The 19169-nt window shown below is 27.7% G+C and overlaps 1 protein-coding gene across 1 annotated transcript in view; it reads right to left on the reverse strand.

The window, feature by feature from the left end:
* LOC100213386 (translocation protein SEC62) overlaps positions 1-19169 on the reverse strand; it is a 33570-nt gene that overhangs the window by 12085 nt on the left and 2316 nt on the right. Inside the window, exons 4-6 of the mRNA XM_065795929.1 lie at positions 18371-18530; positions 14974-15006; positions 11578-11634 (exon numbers count right to left, since the gene is read on the reverse strand). Of these exons, the coding sequence (XP_065652001.1) occupies positions 11578-11634; positions 14974-15006; positions 18371-18530 (250 nt within the window). The remainder of the gene's footprint in view (positions 1-11577; positions 11635-14973; positions 15007-18370; positions 18531-19169) is intronic.

The following is a 19169-nucleotide window of genomic DNA, read 5'->3' on the forward strand; positions in this document are numbered from 1 at the left end:
TATATATATATATATATATATATATAGTTTGTTGCATTTGGGAAGCACTGAAGGAAAAAAGTGATTCTTACGCCAACACATACTTCACTTTTAATTACTTTTGACTTTAGTCCAACATTTGCGTGTTGGACGAAAGTCAAAACCATTAATTTAATTACAAATTAATCGTTTTTTAAAAAAACCACAAAAACGCATATTTAATTGACCAGTTTGTTTTTAAAAACATTCTGAATGTTTTTAACAACATATATAACATTTTTATTTTTATTTTTTTTAATAAAATGTTTTTATTTTTATTTTTTTTACTGTAAATCATGCACGGAGTGTTGCTACTCGACTATCTTATAGCCTGACTTTCATTTTTGCGGTCTTGCATTTTAATTTTTACTTTTTGTCAACAAAATATGGAAAAAACTTTCGGACAACATATAAGAGTTCTATCTATCTATCTATCTATCTATCTATCTATCTATCTATCTATCTATCTATCTATCTATCTATCTATATATATATATATATATATATATATATAGTTTGTTGCATTTGGGAAGCACTGAAGGAAAAAAGTGATTCTTACGCCAACACATACTTCACTTTTAATTACTTTTGACTTTAGTCCAACATTTGCGTGTTGGACGAAAGTCAAAACCATTAATTTAATTACAAATTAATCGTTTTTTAAAAAAACCACAAAAACGCATATTTAATTGACCAGTTTGTTTTTAAAAACATTCTGAATGTTTTTAACAACATATATAACATTTTTATTTTTATTTTTTTTAATAAAATGTTTTTATTTTTATTTTTTTTACTGTAAATCATGCACGGAGTGTTGCTACTCGACTATCTTATAGCCTGACTGTCATTTTTGCGGTCTTGCATTTTAATTTTTACTTTTTGTCAACAAAATATGGAAAAAACTTTCGGACAACATATAAGAGTTCTATATATATATATATATATATATATATATATATATATATATATATATATATATATATATATATATATATATATATATATATATATATATATACAGAGGTGTGAAAATTATTAGACTCAACTAGGTTTTTTTCAATAAAAATAGTTTTTATATTCTAAAAAGAATTTATTGAACATTTTAAAGTTACATTAATACTTTGCTAACATGCCTTTAGCCTTAAGTAACATTTCTATACGCTTTGGCACGCTTTCTACAAGAACTGGACATTTATTTTTTATTTCCTCATCATGGTGCCATATTTTGATAAGTTGTTCAATCAATTGAACTTTTGTGGTAATACTGGTTTTCTTTAGCCTTTTCTTAACAACTGTCCATAAATTCTCTATGGGGTTCATATCTGGGCTGTTTCCTGGCCATGACAATGTTTGTACATGGCTTTCTGTCAAAAACTTTGTCACTGACTTGGCTTTATGGCATGGTGCACCATCATGCATGAAAATACAGTCTCCATCAAGAAATTAGTCTCTCAATTGGGGCAGCAGTCTTGTTTCCAAAACTTTTTTATACTGGTGCTGATTCATTGTGCCTTAAACAATATATAAACGCCCTGTGCCTTTGGCTGAGATGATATTCCACACCATAATTGTGGTAGGATGCTTCGCAGTCTGAGCAACACAAGTCTCAGAAAACTCTTTGTTTGAAGATCTCCTCACATATTGACTGCTTTCATCACATATTGAAAACATGGATTCATCAGAGCAGCAGACCTGTAATCAGATAATATAACAAACTGCAATAACACAGCTGAGTATTAACCGGAATCGGCAGATGAGTAATGAAAAGATCTTGAAAATTGACGGTTAAGTGTGAAAAAAAAGGAATACGGGTTGGTTGGTGTTAGGGTAGAAATTTTTGTTTAAAGAAGCATGTGTAAGAAAAACTATTGAAATGTTTAAGTTACTCACCTTACTCCAATCATTTCTAGGGCGAGATTTAACATCATAGGCACAGTTAACCTTTTTTTTAGCCATTGGCCTTGTTATTTTGGCTTTCTTTCTTGGCTGACGTGCTGGAAGACCTGCATTAATAAGCCTTCTCCTAATCGTAGAACTGCAAATATCAACACCATACTTCTCCAATGACTTTATTTAAGTCTCCACTAGTAAAGACTTAAAAAAAGTTTGCGTTGGGTTCTCTGGCTCAATTTGGACTTGCGTCCACAATTTTCTTGTCGTGCAGAATTGTAATCTTGCCCATTTTTAATAGCCTGGCTGATATGGCTTACAGATTTCTGTGAAATTTGTAGTCTTAAAGATGTTTCTCGTTGTGAATATGTTTTTTCTTCAAGCAATGTTTTAGTAACAGCAACTTTTCTAGGTGAAAGATCTTCGGTTCTCCCCATAACCTCAAAATCTGTAGAAAAAAACAAAACAATTTGTAATCAGACTTTTTATACATTTTAAAATGAAAGTTATAGCAAATAAACATTAATATGTTAATGGTTAACCATAACGATTTAATTAAACTCACCTTCCACTTTTATTTTGATGAATGTACATTGATGAATGTATTTACAGTAAAAATTCTCTTTACAACAGCTGATTGACCACCTTTATGTTTATAGCAGTGTTGACAACCCACCAAGCTTATGTGCGGTTACCAAGTTACTAAAGGCTAAAGGCATGCATTCAAAGTATTAATGTAACTTTAAATTGTTCAATAAATTCTTTTTAGAATATAAAAACTAATTTTATAGAAAAAAACCTAGTTGAGTTAAATAATTTCCACACCTCTGTGTATATATATATATATATATATATATATATATATATATATATATATATATATATATATATATATATATATATATATACCTATATATATATATATATATATATATATATATATATATATATATATATATATATATATATATATGTATATATATATATATATATATATATATATATATATATATATATATGTATATATATATATATATATATGTATATATATATATATATATATGTATATATTTATATATATATATATATATATATATATATATAATATATATATATATATATATATATTATATATACCTATATAAATTTATATATATATATACCTATATATATATATATATATATATATATATATATATATATATATATATATATATATATATATATATATATAAAGGCTTTGGCAGATATATATCTATATCTATATATATTTAGGCTTTAGGCCGCCAGCCTAGATAGTCTTGACGGCTTTTTTGAAAAATTAAAATTATCATGCTTTAATGAAATTCTTTTTTATTCTGAAATTTTATTTTGTTGATTCTTCATGCCAGGTATAGTAATAATTTTAAATGTAATAATAAATGTTTTTTTAGTGATAAAAAGACAGAAAAACAACTTGCAAAAAAGAAAAAACTTTTTTTTAAAATAATATTTTATATTTAATTCTTATTTAATAATTTAGTAATTAATTAAATAATAAACAATATTCAAATGTTAAAATATAATTAATCCTTCTAATAAAACAACAATATATAAAAAACGGTTATACATCATATAATTGCTTTATAAAAACGAATTGTCTTAATTATATTATAAAAGTTCATTTATTCCTCTTCTTCTTTGTGAATGAAAATGTCATAGTATATAAAAAATTCTACAATCGCTTTATTAAAAATTAGGAGAGCGACAAATCATTTAAAAAGAATTTGGTAATTAAACTTCGAATAGTTAAATGCTTGTAAAGTTTTCTTAGAGTTATAAGTGTGAGCTCTACTTAGTGAGTTTTTGTTATTTTGCTTTGGTTTTGCTTTTGTTGAGTTTATTCAAGATATAGTCAAACCAATAATTTGCAAGTAACGTATAAAAATGGCAGAAAAACAACATTCATTTTTCTTTAATCAAACATCTTGACACTTGCTTAAAATTTTTTTGCAATGAACGTAGCAATTTTGCAAGATCTATTTGAGTATTAATATATTGAGTTATTAAATTAATGGAATAAAATATGACATTTTTTATTGCGCTTCTTTAGTTGATTCATTTTTCTTGTGCTTTGTAATTTAAATTAAATTTTTGAAATTTAACTGTGATATCTCTAAGCTATAAAGATATAGTAACAATTATATTGAAATAAACCTTTTTTTAAATAAACCTTTAAAAAATGATTTCAATATAATTATTTTTTTAATCCTTTTTTAATTTCTAAGAGACCTTGTACAAATAGATTTTCAAGATTCTGTAAATATACTTCTTAAATATATTTTTAGAATATAATATAGGTGTGTATAAAAAAAAGCGTTATATGAATAAAAAAATCAAAAAAAAATTCTTTTTTACATTTTTTTTTATGAATAGAAAGGTCTTAAATGCACTATTATTTTATATATCAAGTTTATTGCTGTAAAATATATTTGAATGTATTAAATATAGTGCAAGTATAATAACGAAAATAAAATATGAAGAAATCATATAGGATTATTTTTATCATAAAAAAAGGTATATATATAATTATAAATATAAAAATTATTTATAAACATTCATTTTAAACTTGCTGTCATGACCCGTAAAATATGGGTCTTGGGAATCTATTCCACACCGACCTTTTCTATACCTAATCCGTACTTCAATATTTTTTAGTAAGAGGTAGAAAAATAACTACATAAAAGTAGAAAAACTATACTCATTGTTTACATTTTAAAGCTATAAAATAAAAAATTTCCATTATAAATAATTTTAAAAAACTTCAACCATTTCAGTATACGTTGCTATTTATTAACGGATCGAAGATTAGTACAGTCTAAATAATATTTAGAGTACCTGCTTGAAATGATTTAATTAACTACCATCGGTATAAAAAGTTTCAAAAAACATGAGATGACTTAAATATGTGGAACAACGGACTTACCATGACCCGTTTAATACTGTTCATGGTAAGTCTATTCCACACTGACCATTTTAATAACTTTGCTTATTATATAATTTTTAAAAATGAGATAAGTATAAAAAACTTTGTTTTGAGTTAACAATAAATGTTCAATACTTCATAACTTCTACAAATTTCCATTAAAAAAAAACTGGGATGGGAGTTATTTTTTTCTTTAATAGGTTTCTATTAATTTTTTTTCAGGCCTGCAGCTTATTAGGACTCATGGCCTATTAATTTTAAAGAAAGTCATTAATTTTCATATAAAAAAAGATTTAAAGTTTAAATCTTTTTTTATATGAAAATTAATGACTTAAGTACTTCTATCATGACATGCTCAACTAATTATTAACGGTGTTATCATGTTTTTAGAAATTTTTAAAGTTTTCTAATGTTTTTAGAAATTTTAAAAAAGCGTCTTTTGAAAATTTTCTAAAAACATTAAAAAGCTTTAAAAATTTTAAAGGGCTAATATTTTAAGGTGGATTTCCCTGATCCACTATCTGTTTTCACTGATTTCATTTAAAGTTACTAAAACTCAACTTCAGAAAAACAAGACTTGGATTCTTTTGGAAAAAACCTCTTTAATTGCAAAAATGTAAATTATATTAATTATACAATCCACCAAGTATTAAGATAAGTTTATAAAACTATTTGCTGAAATTTTATAAAATAATTTAAATTTTATAAATTGGAATAAAATTTTATATTACGCGTGCAATATAAAACTTACTTAAATTACGTAGGTTTGATGAAGAGCCATTTTTCCTGATTTCTCCAAAATTTAATCTAATTTCTCAAAGTATTACTTAACTTTTTGCAGATTTCTAAATTCCCTGATCAGGCAGACACCCAATACTAGATATTTGCATAGACTTTCATTCACATAGATAAAATACAAACCATTACAGATTGTGATGGTTTCAAAAAAAGGCCTAATAGCTTTGTAAAAGTAAAATTATTTTTATTTACACATTTATTAACAAATTAACAAAACATAACAACTTCAATAGTTTTAAATTGCATGTCTATATTGAAACATCATCTGATTAATCTATAAAAAGTAAACGAATTGAAAAAAAAATAAATACACCACAAGTATTAACTGGAAATCAATTTATTTATACATAATAACAAAACAAAAGTTAAAGGCATCTGAGTTGACTCTTCCAATACTATACAGATAACGCTTTTTTTATGGTTTTTTAAATTCTGTCATTGCTACGCACTCAGTTTAGAATGTTTAACGGGGGCGTGGTAAAATAGCTGTAAAACTCAAAATTTCCTTATTATATCAATATTAAATAGTTTTAACTTTTAATTATTTTAAAAAATAATGAATTTCATAAAATGGTTTAATTTCAATATAAAATTAAATTTTTAATTATGTTCTTATTAAAAACAAGCAATTATTAACTTGCTTGTTTTTTAATTTTTGTTATTTAAAATACAAAAAAACAAAACAACTTTATAGTTCTATAGATTTTATATTCTATATATAAACATGTTGTATACTCATTTTCCTTGCACGAACTCAGCTTAGTTTAAAACTTGAAATGTAAAACTAAAATAACATAAGTATCTCAATCATGACACATATGCAACAAATTTCCCCCCATTTTTTAATGCTTTTAGAATTTTTAGCTTTTTTAAAAATCTTTTCGTTTGTTGAAGTGTATAATATCGTTACATATGTTTGTCTATGTCTATAAAACTTCAAAAGTATTTTTTATTTTAAAAAATCTGAAAAAATTAAAAAAATAGATTGGCAAGAGGTAGGACTCGAACCACAGCTTTATTGTTCAAGAGCTCTGCACGCTAACCACTCAGACACGCTGGCATGTTGATTAACGAAAATTTAAAACAATATAATATTTTTTTAAACAAGAATAAATGCTATAGACCAAAATTAAGGAGAGGTTGACGCAATGCAATTTTCAAGTGAAAATCAAACTGTAAAACTTGATTTATGTTTAAGTATGTTTTAACATTACATAATTTGAAGTTTACATATGCTCGATATTTGCATACACTTTTGTTCACATTTTCTCATAAAACAAAGTGCTGCGACTCTTTCTTGCTATTACCTCAGTTGTAATGCCAAGAGTTTTGTGTCCAACACGCACAAATGAGCATTAATACTATTAAGTTCAGCAATAATATATAGTGATAAATTAGCCCAAAATATCTTCAATTTCAAAATCGAACGCAGTTTCTTTACTTTCATTCGATTCAGGTGTTTCTCATTCACTTTCCTTATATATATATTAATATTATATATAAACTATTGTAATCAATGTTGTCTTTTTTGTCATTTACTATTGTAGCAGGTTGAATTATTAGATCAAAAACAGCTGTTCACCATTTTTGTAAAAATGTATCAGTAGCCCATTCGATTACATTTTTCCTATCATTATCACTAAAATTTGAATCATTGATTTTAATGGCCAAGATAGCGCTATGTGTTTTGTAGTTGATTCTGAGTCTTTGGTCTGACATAAGCATTGTTAGAAGACTAAAGGCTCGTTCCACTGATGAGTTTGACCCAGATAAGCATATGAATAACTTAATAACTTTATATCAGATACTCAATTTATACTATAAAAACGGATTAGCAGTCTGTTGATTATATATGAGATATTTGATTTTTAATAACAAATTATATATTAGTAAATTAAATAAACTGCTGTCTTTTTAAAAAAAAAAAACAACCAGGAAGTTAACGCGAAAGTATACAGGGAAATACGCACTACTTTAAACAACTTTAAAGTATGACAAACAAGTTTATCAACCAATTAAGCAAAATGCGTGATTTACAAAAAAAGAAATTGTCTTTATTATCTAACAGTTGTTATTGTATAAGTTTACAAATTTTGAAAGAATACTGAAAACCCTGACTATTATGTTAAATTCTTTTGCAACAAATGCATATTTTTCATGCTCTTTAACATACTAATTATCTATCTTTTAACATAATGCAGAATAACACGGAACAGTTATAGCTATTTGAAATAACTTGTTTGATTTTTATTTTTACATCAGAATACTTAAAAATTATTTTTTTCATAATTTTTTAAGTATATCCTGAATGAAATAGTCCATATTTTAACTAGTAAAACAAACAGTTTTACAAAATTACATTATTTGAGAAGTTATTAAAAAAATAACTAAATAAAGTCATAAAAATATTTAACTTTATTTTTACCAAAAATTTATATTTTACATGGGTTTCATTTTGCTTTTGTAAACTGATTTGCAAGGGTATGAAGGCGGGCGCAGGCTATAATCCGTCATTCATGCCGAAGCCTGTATGTATGTATGTATGTATATTAGGGATATGACTTTTTTGCAACCTACTAGGCCTGTATCGTAATTCAATGAACTTTTATGTAAAAAGAACGAATAGATGTTTCATTTTGACATATTTTGAAAAAAGGTCACCCCAAAACCAAAAAATCGAATTTTCAATAGGTACACTTTTGTACAGTAAATGAATATTAAAGGCTGAAGATGTTGTAAGAGTCATACTCCTGTTGTTATTTTATTTATTTATGCAACATGTACTGTGATATAACAAAAAACATTATGTGATATATAATTATACAAGTATTACAAAATTAACAGTATCAAAGCGTCTAGTACAACAATATACATAACTGTCTGTGTCTCTAGGCCTACTGTGTTTAGTACATGGGTCACATGATGCTCACGTCTCATAAAGAGTCTAGCGCTTATTACTTAGAATGAATCGAAGTTGCAGTTTGTCTTTCTTTCTGCAGGAAGCATACAGGTCTTGCATCACCTTGATTGCACGTTCAGCTATCTGATTACTTCGTGGTATGTCGATGACGGATGGCTCTTTCTTCCAGTGATTTTTGAATGGCTGCAATGCCTTTTTGTAAGGCTTCAATACATCAGATAAATTCTTGAAGTCATTGTCATTGTACTTTTGACTACTAAACCAATGTTCTGCCCACTCATATGAAATGAACCTGCAAACCTTCTCCAAATTCTTTCTCGCTTCAGGCATAAGAATGAACGCCAGAATGGCGAGAATGGCTCTTGAGTTCCATCTGGCATTGCTCATATTAGGAATGTTCTGAAAGTGAATCAGAGGGAAGTTTCTTTGTTCTTCATAGAACCTAAACACTCTTGTTAAATGGTACAAAAACTTCATATCGTCTCTCCACCCTGATTTATCAAGAATTTCTACAGTTCCATTCACAAACTTATCCTTCAGTTCATCATACTTATTCAACAGTTCAGACACAAATGGGTATTCAATGTTTGGAGATTTGGTATCACCCCCAAGTTCTTCGTCCATCACCAGACGGAGAATCCTGTCTAGTACGTGATGCTGACAACCGATAAATTGTGGTATTGTGACACCCTTTAATTTAAACATACGTTGCAACTTCACAACAACTCCATTTCTCTTCCCAGTATTGACGTTTGTTGTATCAGTAATGATCATCTTAATTGAATTCCACAAATTGTATTCATCAATAAGTTTGGCAATTTTTTCAGCAACAGTTTCAGCTTTGCCATCTTTTAAACGCAGTGCATCAAGTTTCACGTCAGTTCTTTCATTCTGAAGTACAACTACCTGATATTCCTTATCATCTATTCGTTTGCCGTCAAAGTGTAAGGACCACTGTTCCATTTTAAGTTGTTGTATCATTTCTTTTTTTAATTTACCTGCCTCTTTGAATATGGACTTGTAAATTGCTGATTGACTTGGAGTTGGAATATCAATACCTTGTTGTGATAATACATTGCATATTTTAGCAGCTTTCTTTGTGGAAACTCCACTTGATGTAACCATACTTACAGCAAATTTACTTTTGTAGTGCTTTCTAGTTTTTTTCTGAGTGTCCTCATCATCGTCTTTATCACCGTCGTCGTCTTCATCATCTTCACTCTTACTTTTGCAGTTTTCAGATTCAGTACCACTGTCTGTGGTAGACAGGACTTGTGATGTGGAAGGTATTGCTGTTCCAGACTGGACTTTCCTTCTCTTGGAAGGGTGAATGGTTTCTTTACTTGCCACTTGTCCTGTTGAGTACCCCACTTGTCCTTTACTTTCTTTTTGTAGGTGGTATAGACGTTTATCTTCCGAGGATAACCACTGGCCATTCACTTTCGTGATGTCAAATAATGCATTGAGAACATCATATTTTCCACGCTTGACACATTCATCATAGACCTTCAGCACCTTCATAAGCTTTGCTCTTATCACTTGATCAGACACACGTGGAAAATTCAGTTTATTGTCCCACAATTTTGTAATTTCCTTAGAAATTTGGTCTATTCGTTCTTTTCTTCCTTTAACATATGCTCCGAGAAACTGGTATCTTCCTACGATCTGCAATTGAAGTGGTATTCTGGATTTTTCATCGAGTGAATGTTCTTCTACAGCCACGCTTCCTCTTCTTCTGTGTGACTCTTGAAATCTCACCAAATTTTTAGTCCAAGTCTTCTTGTTCTTTGTTACTGTGGTATGACTTTTCTTGTGAGACATCATATAATATTGTTACGACTTTACGGATAGCTGAGCGTAAATATCCGTTTAATAAAGTCGTTTAATTAATAAAATACTTTAACTGTATAGTAATCCAATTATAGTTCGATAATCCAGTCAATGTTGATAACAGTTCGATAATCCAGTCCGTATCCTAACGATAATGCTACAACTACTTATACTTCGTACACTTACAGCGTCTTTAGTTCGCTACAGTAGTTCCTTACTAGCTCAGTTACACGCAGAGTACTTCATAGAACTATTCACATTATCAACACTGAGCTCTGACAGCAGCTCGCTTATATAATTATTTAGAGCTTCCAGAATGTTCTACTAAGTTCTATAATCTTCTACAGTCTGTTACAGTCGTCTATATCACCGTGGTAACACAATGACGTCATCACATAACAATTCCAAGTATTTGCCGGCACACGGCCGTTTCGTTGCCATGGTAACGTGTGGCGTTATATTTATAAATTCATAACAAAATAATGAAATAAATAGAATTAAGCTGAGAATTAAGCTTAAGATTAAAACATCGGTCAAAAATGAATGTATAAAAATGGTAAATCAAATTTTTATTTTGGGGGTGACCTTTTTTTGTTGCAGAAAGCTATTTGGGCCTTTTTTCATGATTTTAGGTAAAAGTTCATCGATTTATGATACAGGAAACATTTTATTTGAAAAAAAATTAAAAAGTCATATCCCTAATGTATATATATATATATATATATATATATATATATATATATATATATATATATATATATATATATATATATATATATATATATATGTATGTATAAGATAATTAAGAAAATAATCTTAATTATCTTATTCATTACGTGTTATACTTACCAATTATAAGTACTATTTTAGGTATTTCTTTAAGTTTATATCATTGAAGGCAAAGAAATGTGCATACAATAAAATGATTTGCAAAGATGCAAAAAACAAAAGTTTAATATTTCAAATATATTATTTTGCTACGAATACAACTATTTTATAATTATTAAAATGTGCAGTTTTAAAACCTTGAAGTGAACTTTCACTAATTTCTAATTTTGGCTAACTTGATGATTGAATTTACTTAAGCATGTCTTTAGAAAGATAAACAAAAAAAAAAACAAAAAACAAAAATTAACATTGCAAAAAAGTTAGATACCTCTTTATCACTGTCAATAAAACATTGAAAATCATGTGGTTCTAATGTATATTTAACCTTAAAAAAAAGTTTATGATAATTTTTATATATGTTCAAATATATAGCAACTTCTATTATTATTATTTTTAAACTGTATAAATTATAGTTTAAAAGCTAAAAAATGTATTTATAAAAATTAAAAGATATTTTATCAACCTATATTAACAATCTACTATATTTCAGTGTATTAAACAGTAAATTCAGAAATACAGAAAAAAATTTATATAATTTTAAATACGATAATAATCAAATAATGCAGTTATATATACCAATTGCCTTTTTCCATAAAACTGCAGTTATTGGATCTGAGGGTAATCAATGAAAGGATATATGAAAACCCGATATATTTAGATTACTACGTCATACAATAACAGCACAAATTGTCATTTTAAAGTTCGATTAAAAATTTACAATTTAATAAAAAAGTGAAGCATATATGAAGACCTCATTTTCAAAACGTATTAAGAGACATTTTCGAAAAAACTGAGTTAACTGCCCCTTATTATAAAATATAACAAATACTTTTAAGTCATGTTAGCAACTATTTTCAAAGACTTTAATATTTTTATTTATCTTAAGCTAAAAAATAATTTTATTTTCAAAATGCAGTATGATTTTTTAAATTTATTTTCAAAACGCTGTTTTTTTGTGTGGACCAATCGGAGCGTGTAAAAAGATAATTTTGCGCAAGCGCAATAAGCAACTCAAACTAAAACTTGAAAATGGCAGACTATGATTGTTTGGATGAAAGTGTTATTTTAGCGTTAAAGTTGTGAAAAAAAAAAAAGAAAAAGCAATGCTCCACAAGGGAAATGAGAAAGTCATTTCGACATTCAAGTGGAGGAAAAATTCCTTCTATACCATGTAATCATGTTGCAGGCTTTTTTGTTATAAGATTATGTTATAATAATCTTTAAATTTATGACAATTTTATTTCAGGATCGATATATTACACCCAACAATCTGTTTAAATATCATTCAGAGTTCTATTGTCACACCAACAAAATGTCACAGGATGCTTCTATGTTATAAATCATTGATAGAAGCTCATAGTTCTTAACTTTTTTTGCTCATTTTTCATTTTGGCTCTTAATTAAGCATTGATAGTATCAATGCTTAATACAGTCAGTATTAAATGAGCCAAAGTGAAAAATAATGAGCAAAAAAAATTAAGAACTATAAGCATTAAATACTTTTTATGCATTGAAGGATACAAACTACGAGTTTGCCAAGCTTCATTTTGTTCAGTATTGAGTGAGTTTACAATTAGTTTACTTTTAATTAAAAATAATTTGCATAAGTTATGCATGTATATTTGTTGAAAAAATGTTTTATTGACAAAAGTCAATATTTTATTTATATTATCTAGCTATTAACCCTGATAGAGTTATAAGAATTGCAAGACCCTGGTATGAGCATGGAACAACCAGACCTAAAAATAGAGGAGACAGAAAAAAAGCTATTAAAAACTATATTTAGACTTTTCTTCCATAATGACATGAAGAGCAAGTCATTATGGAAGAATAAGTGCTCCTGAATGTATATATTTGCCCAATGATTTGAATGTAAAATGCATGCACCAACTTTTTTGGATCAAAATAGTACAACCATTGCTCAAAATGTGGGCTACCATTATTATAATGGAATATTTTTAAACCATTAAAGTTTAGGATTTGGATACAAAATTGTTCAAAAATGTTCACCATAATATTTTACTATTTTATTAAATATAAATATGAATTGATCTTAAACATTGAAATTATTTGATAATTTATGTTGTTACAATAATATGCATAAATACAAAGAATATAAATTTAGAATATGAAAAAAAATCTCATAGACATGCTAAGGGGTCGTCCATAAAGTACGTACGCTCATAGGGGCGAGGTCTTCAAAGCGTACAAAAACATATGGGGGGGGGGGGAGGGGTTGAGGGTTCAATTTAAAAGTACGTACTTTAATTTTCTAATTTATCACAATTAACCAGCTAATCAATAGAAAAGTTACATTCTGACTAAAGATTCTCTTTGCCAACATAAAAAGATGTATGGTATATGGAGTAGAGGGTATAGTTTCCCTCTATGCACACATATGTATGGGCGCCCTCAGGATTTTTTGATGTTCCAGATAAGACACTTTCACACATTGTGCAAACTCCAAACTTAAATTTGTTTATACCTATGCCAAATGAGAAGGCCTTGCAAAATATTGGGATGGCGGAGGCCTGTGAACAAAAAGCCCTAAAACGCTTGCCCTCCCCTGCCCATACATGATGGCACTAATGTAGTAAAATTTTCAACTTTACCATATAAAACTAAACTTGAATTTATTGACAGATTTTAATTTTTGTAGAAAAATATTGTAAATTACAAAATTTATGACCATGCAAATTTTCTGACCCCCAAAATAAGAGGGGTGTAAATTTTGCATTGCAACTTTTGAAATTTACAATATTTTTCTACAAAAATTAAAATCTGTCGATAAATTTAAATTTAGTTTTACATGGTAAAGTTGAAAATTTTGCTACATATTGCCCTCACATTTGGGCAGGGAAGGGGAGACAAATGTTTTAGGGCCTTTTGTTCCCAGGCCTCCGCCATCCTAATTTTTTGCAAGGCCACCTCATTTGGCATATAAACATACTTAAATTTGGAGTTTGCGCGATGTGTGGAAGTGTTCTGAAACATCATAAAATCCTGCGGAGGCCCATGCACACATGCCATCCCTTATATACTGGCCCTGAGTAAGGCATATTTCTGGTAAACTATTTTTTGAGTCAACAAAAAACAGGTTTTAGAAGGGCCGTTGTTGATGGGTCGGAGTCCCCCCCAAAAACGTGTCATTAGGGTCTCAAAATTTTTCAATTTTGACTGCTAGGTTTTGCTAAAATAAAAAGTTTCTTAAATCAGCAAAAGGGCACAAAATTTGCTGTTTCTCCCCCCTCCCTCCAATTAAGGGGCATGGGTAGCCTACCCTCGGCACTGGGTTTTAGCCTTTGTTTTCAATATTACTGATCTTGCGTAAGACTCATTTTTTACTTATAAAGAGAGGTACCTGAAAAAAACGACCACCTTAAGTATAGTTTATTTTTATGTGATTCATTATTATAACAAAAAAAAAGTTTAGTAGGACTTCTCCGGGAATCGAACTTCAAATACGCAAATTTCAAAATTTTTTGCGTACATACTTTATGGGCGACCCCTAATATGAATATTGCTAGCCAAAAATCTGTTGAAAAATATTTTCATTTTGATATTAAAAACATTTGTATAAATTTAAAACAATAGAAAATATAAATAGCATTCAGTGAAACCAGATTCTAGTCAACTCAAAAAAGTAATTAAAAAGATATCTGACCTTTTTTTTAACTTTTTTCACATCTTTCTTTTCCTAACAATAAAAAAATAATTGTATTTTAAATAAAATAATACAATTATAATCTTTATTTATGATATAGCAAGAAACCATTAAACTTCAGGTGTTGGTCTGAGCATTAAAATCATGAAAATTTGAAACCTCAAACTTACACCTGTTTTTATAAAAAAATGATTAAAGACTATAAACAAAGAAAATTTGGCAAACAAATGACCTATCAAACTAATAGAATGTCAACCTAACAAGGAAACAATTGAAAATAAAAACTGCATCTTGTTTGGAGATTTTGCCGATTTGCTAATGAAAAAGCCCACTCACTAAACATCATCAGCAATATTGTGAAGGAGTTTCGCTTCCTCTTCAGATAGTATTTTTAACCTTTTTAGTTGATTTCTATCTAGTTAATTTAATTTCTACAGTAACTCGATGATTTAATTATTTGATTTGTTCATCTTACAAAGAAGAATTATTTCAAATATGTTAAAGTTTTTAAGCGAAACATAAAATTGTTATTAAAAAAATCAACTTTTTTTATTTATAAAATAATTTAGCTTAAATAAAACTAAAGCTAGCATTAGTTTTATCAGAATCTTGTTAGACTTTTCGAGGCCTGGGGTTATTTTTGTATTGGAGGCCTTTTTATGTGCCACAGCATAAAAATGACTAAAAAAAACAAACTCTTTTTGACTATTTTGGGGCCCAGGACTATACCCCTCTTTAACCCCAACCCTTCTCAATCCATCACTAGAAATAAAACACAAGTATATAAATAAAAAATACATTAAACTCTTTAATAAATAAAAGAACATTTCCTTAATAAGCAATCATAAGATGTTACTTCATATAAAAAATGTTGCTCAATTTTATACAAAAATTATAAGAACGATGTTTCAAAAATATTTGTTCTAAACATAATTTATTTTGCTCTAAGTTTTTTCACGTTAAAAGTTATTTTCTTTTTCTAGTTTATTTTTTTTTTGTAATTGTCTCTCATCAGTCCAATTAATCTTTTTTGCGCTTTTTTTTGTTTTTTTGAAATGTTCTCAAAACGACTAAAAAATCTGGCCAGTTTTTCGCAACTAAATATTATTCCCGTGGTCAGTTATCGAGAGCGATCACTCCTGCTTCCCGACCAAGCATGGAAAAAGAGAAAAATTATTATAATATCAGTTTTTTAATATCAAGAATTGAAATTGATTTTGAAATTTAAAGTTTAAAATCTTTTACTTAATTTAAATGTAAAACATTTGAATATAAATTTAAATTTGGAAAAAGATTTTATTAAATTATTTTATATAATTAGATATATTATAAAATTGTTAGAATACCAAAAAAGTTTTCTAATAATTTCTTAATTATTATTTATAGTTATTATTTATAGATGAATTTGACAAGAGCTAGATGTCATTTAGAACATAGAAAGGTGACACGCATTTGCAGTAAAATGTGTAAAATTTATAAATGAAAATTCAACTGAACAAATTATCTATGTAGACCTTGATAAATCATTTTGATTGCAATGTCATCAGAAGGTATGGAAGGGTATTAGACATCCAGGTGGACATAGGGACAAAACTCAAAATCTCCAATATCTCATACAATCCAAAGGTTTGAAAAATTAACAGAGTTGTATCTTCAGTATTAAAGGAGTTGGCTGTGAAAGAGGGAAGCAAAATACTAAATCTTGCAACAAGTTATACTTAAAACTTGATTAAATAAATTTAAAAATTTATATCTGAATAGGTGGTTTTTCAAAGTAAGTTAATTCGAAACATGCCACTCTGAAATTTGTACCGACTTATTATTGAACATTAAAAGGAAATCTTCCAATGACAGCTAAAGATTGCATGATGACAAAGATTAGGAGATTTAGGACACAGAGGTATTGAGTCTAAAGTATCAAATGATGATTAAAGAAAAATCTTTCTTTCTTGAGAAAAATTATCAATAACAGACTATTGAATTTCAGTGCCATTTTAAGGTATATATTTCATATTTTAAGGTATATATAAATTATTTTAGGGTATATATTACGTATTTTGAGGTATATTTATGTATTTTAAGGTATATATTATGTATTCTAAACATAAGGGATTCTTAAAACTATTCATCTTACATTCTTTCAAAAAAAATTAAATAAATTTTAGGTCATAGGTTCTATCAGTCACAGCAAGAGCAAGAAAATAGAAAACTGTATTGATTGTTAATTAATTCCTGATGAGATGTTAGAAATTTTTTAGTTAAAGACTCAAATACCTTGCTAATAACAGATAGAAGACTTACTGGACAATAGTTAAAGGGGCCAGAAGTTTAAAAAAATTGTAACTACAGATATTATTTTCCAGCAGGCAGGAAAAAATATTCAGTTAAGCACTGATTAAATAGTTTAGAGAGATTGAAGAGAGTTCAGGAGAACACTTTTGTAACACTATAAAAGGAATGTTCTCTGGACAACAAGCCATGAAAGAGTTTAATTGAGAAATGACTTTAGCAATATAAGCTGGAGTGATTTGAATGCTTTATAACTTGCGAGATTTAGTGAACTGGGAATAATGGAGCTTAGCATCAGACAGCAACTTTTTGAATTAATTGCTTGCAATAATAAAAAGGCGTTTGTTCACAAGAGAGTTATTCTTTTAAAAAAGAAGAAAAAATGATTACAGCTAGATATAGCAACCGCACAAGAAGGAAAACCATGGAACAGAATGAGACTTGACTTAAAATCGATGAAAAGAATAAAAGCTTCCGTTCCTGCCTGGATCCAGGAGGCACATTTATCAGTGGAGATAGAAAAGACAACAGCCCAAGGACCGTCATGAAGAAAATCACATAAGGAATCTCGGTAAGCTTTATTATAGTACTAAGTAGTGTGATGATAGGGTAAGTCCAAAGAAGTTTGAAATGAAACAGATCATTGCATGGTCAGAACCACCTAAGGGAGAAAAAGAAGAAACTAAACACAAGCTAGGGTCAGAGAAAAGTCATAAATCAAGGAGTGATTGTGATATAATAAAAAACTGCCCACCTCATAATAGCAAAAAGATCTATTCCTGACCTTTCTATATTAATTTCAATACTAAGGTTAGTTTGATAAAAAAAAATCTAGGTTTAATCCAGGCTCATTGTAAAACTTAGTGAAATTCTACTTTAAACTTTTTAACCAGTTTGAAATGTAGCATAAAGATTAAATGATTTCTTTTAAAACTCATTAATACAATTTAATCAATATTGATTTAATCAAACTTTGTTTTAATATATACCAATAATAAAATAATTATAATATAAAAAAATAAAAATAAAGAATTAAACCATTAATATAATAATTAAAAGTTTGTTATAAAATAATAACTTTAATAAATTTAAAAAACTTAAAAAATACCTTTCTTAACCTGGGACTTTCGCTTTTTTCAATTTCATCCTCTTTCTTTTTATCTTCTTTTTCAACTTTTATTTTGTCATCTTTTTTTTTAGTATCTTTTACCTTCTTTTCAATTTTATTGAGATGAGCTCTTGTAAAAAACTTTCCGTAATTTAACAACCTTTAAACAATGTTCATGAAAACAATTTAGGCATAACTAACACTATTAAAAAAATTTATTTCAGTACTTTTCCAAAAATATAACTAAATATTTGAATCTGTTAAAAATACTTTATAACAAGCATCATTAGGCTTTTCAAAAATTACAAAAAAACTTTTTTTGTCGCTTAAGTGCAGAATATCTTTTATGATAATTATTTTCAATATATATATTTCATGCATATATACATACATGTATGTATATATGCATGAAATATATATATTGAAACACACACACACACATATATATATATATATATATATATATATATATATATATATATATATATATATATATATATATATATATATATATATATATATATATATATATATATATATATATATATATATAATTGTAGCAGGGGTTATTAGCCTCAGCTAATAACCCCTGCTAAAATTATTGATTGGCCGGGGCCGAGGTCGTAAAAAACCTCATATATGGTCAGGGCTCTGATCACTTCCTACATTCTAAGTATATGTATTTTTGTAAAAAAAAGGTCCTCATAAGAAACTTTCAGGAAAAATACACACAATACACGATTGACAAACAAGTTAAATATGCAAGGAAATGCTGCTACATTGACTAAGGATTTGGTTT

Source organism: Hydra vulgaris, chromosome 04 (assembly GCF_038396675.1).
Source record: "Hydra vulgaris chromosome 04, alternate assembly HydraT2T_AEP".
In the NCBI taxonomy this organism is placed as follows: domain Eukaryota; kingdom Metazoa; phylum Cnidaria; class Hydrozoa; order Anthoathecata; family Hydridae; genus Hydra; species Hydra vulgaris.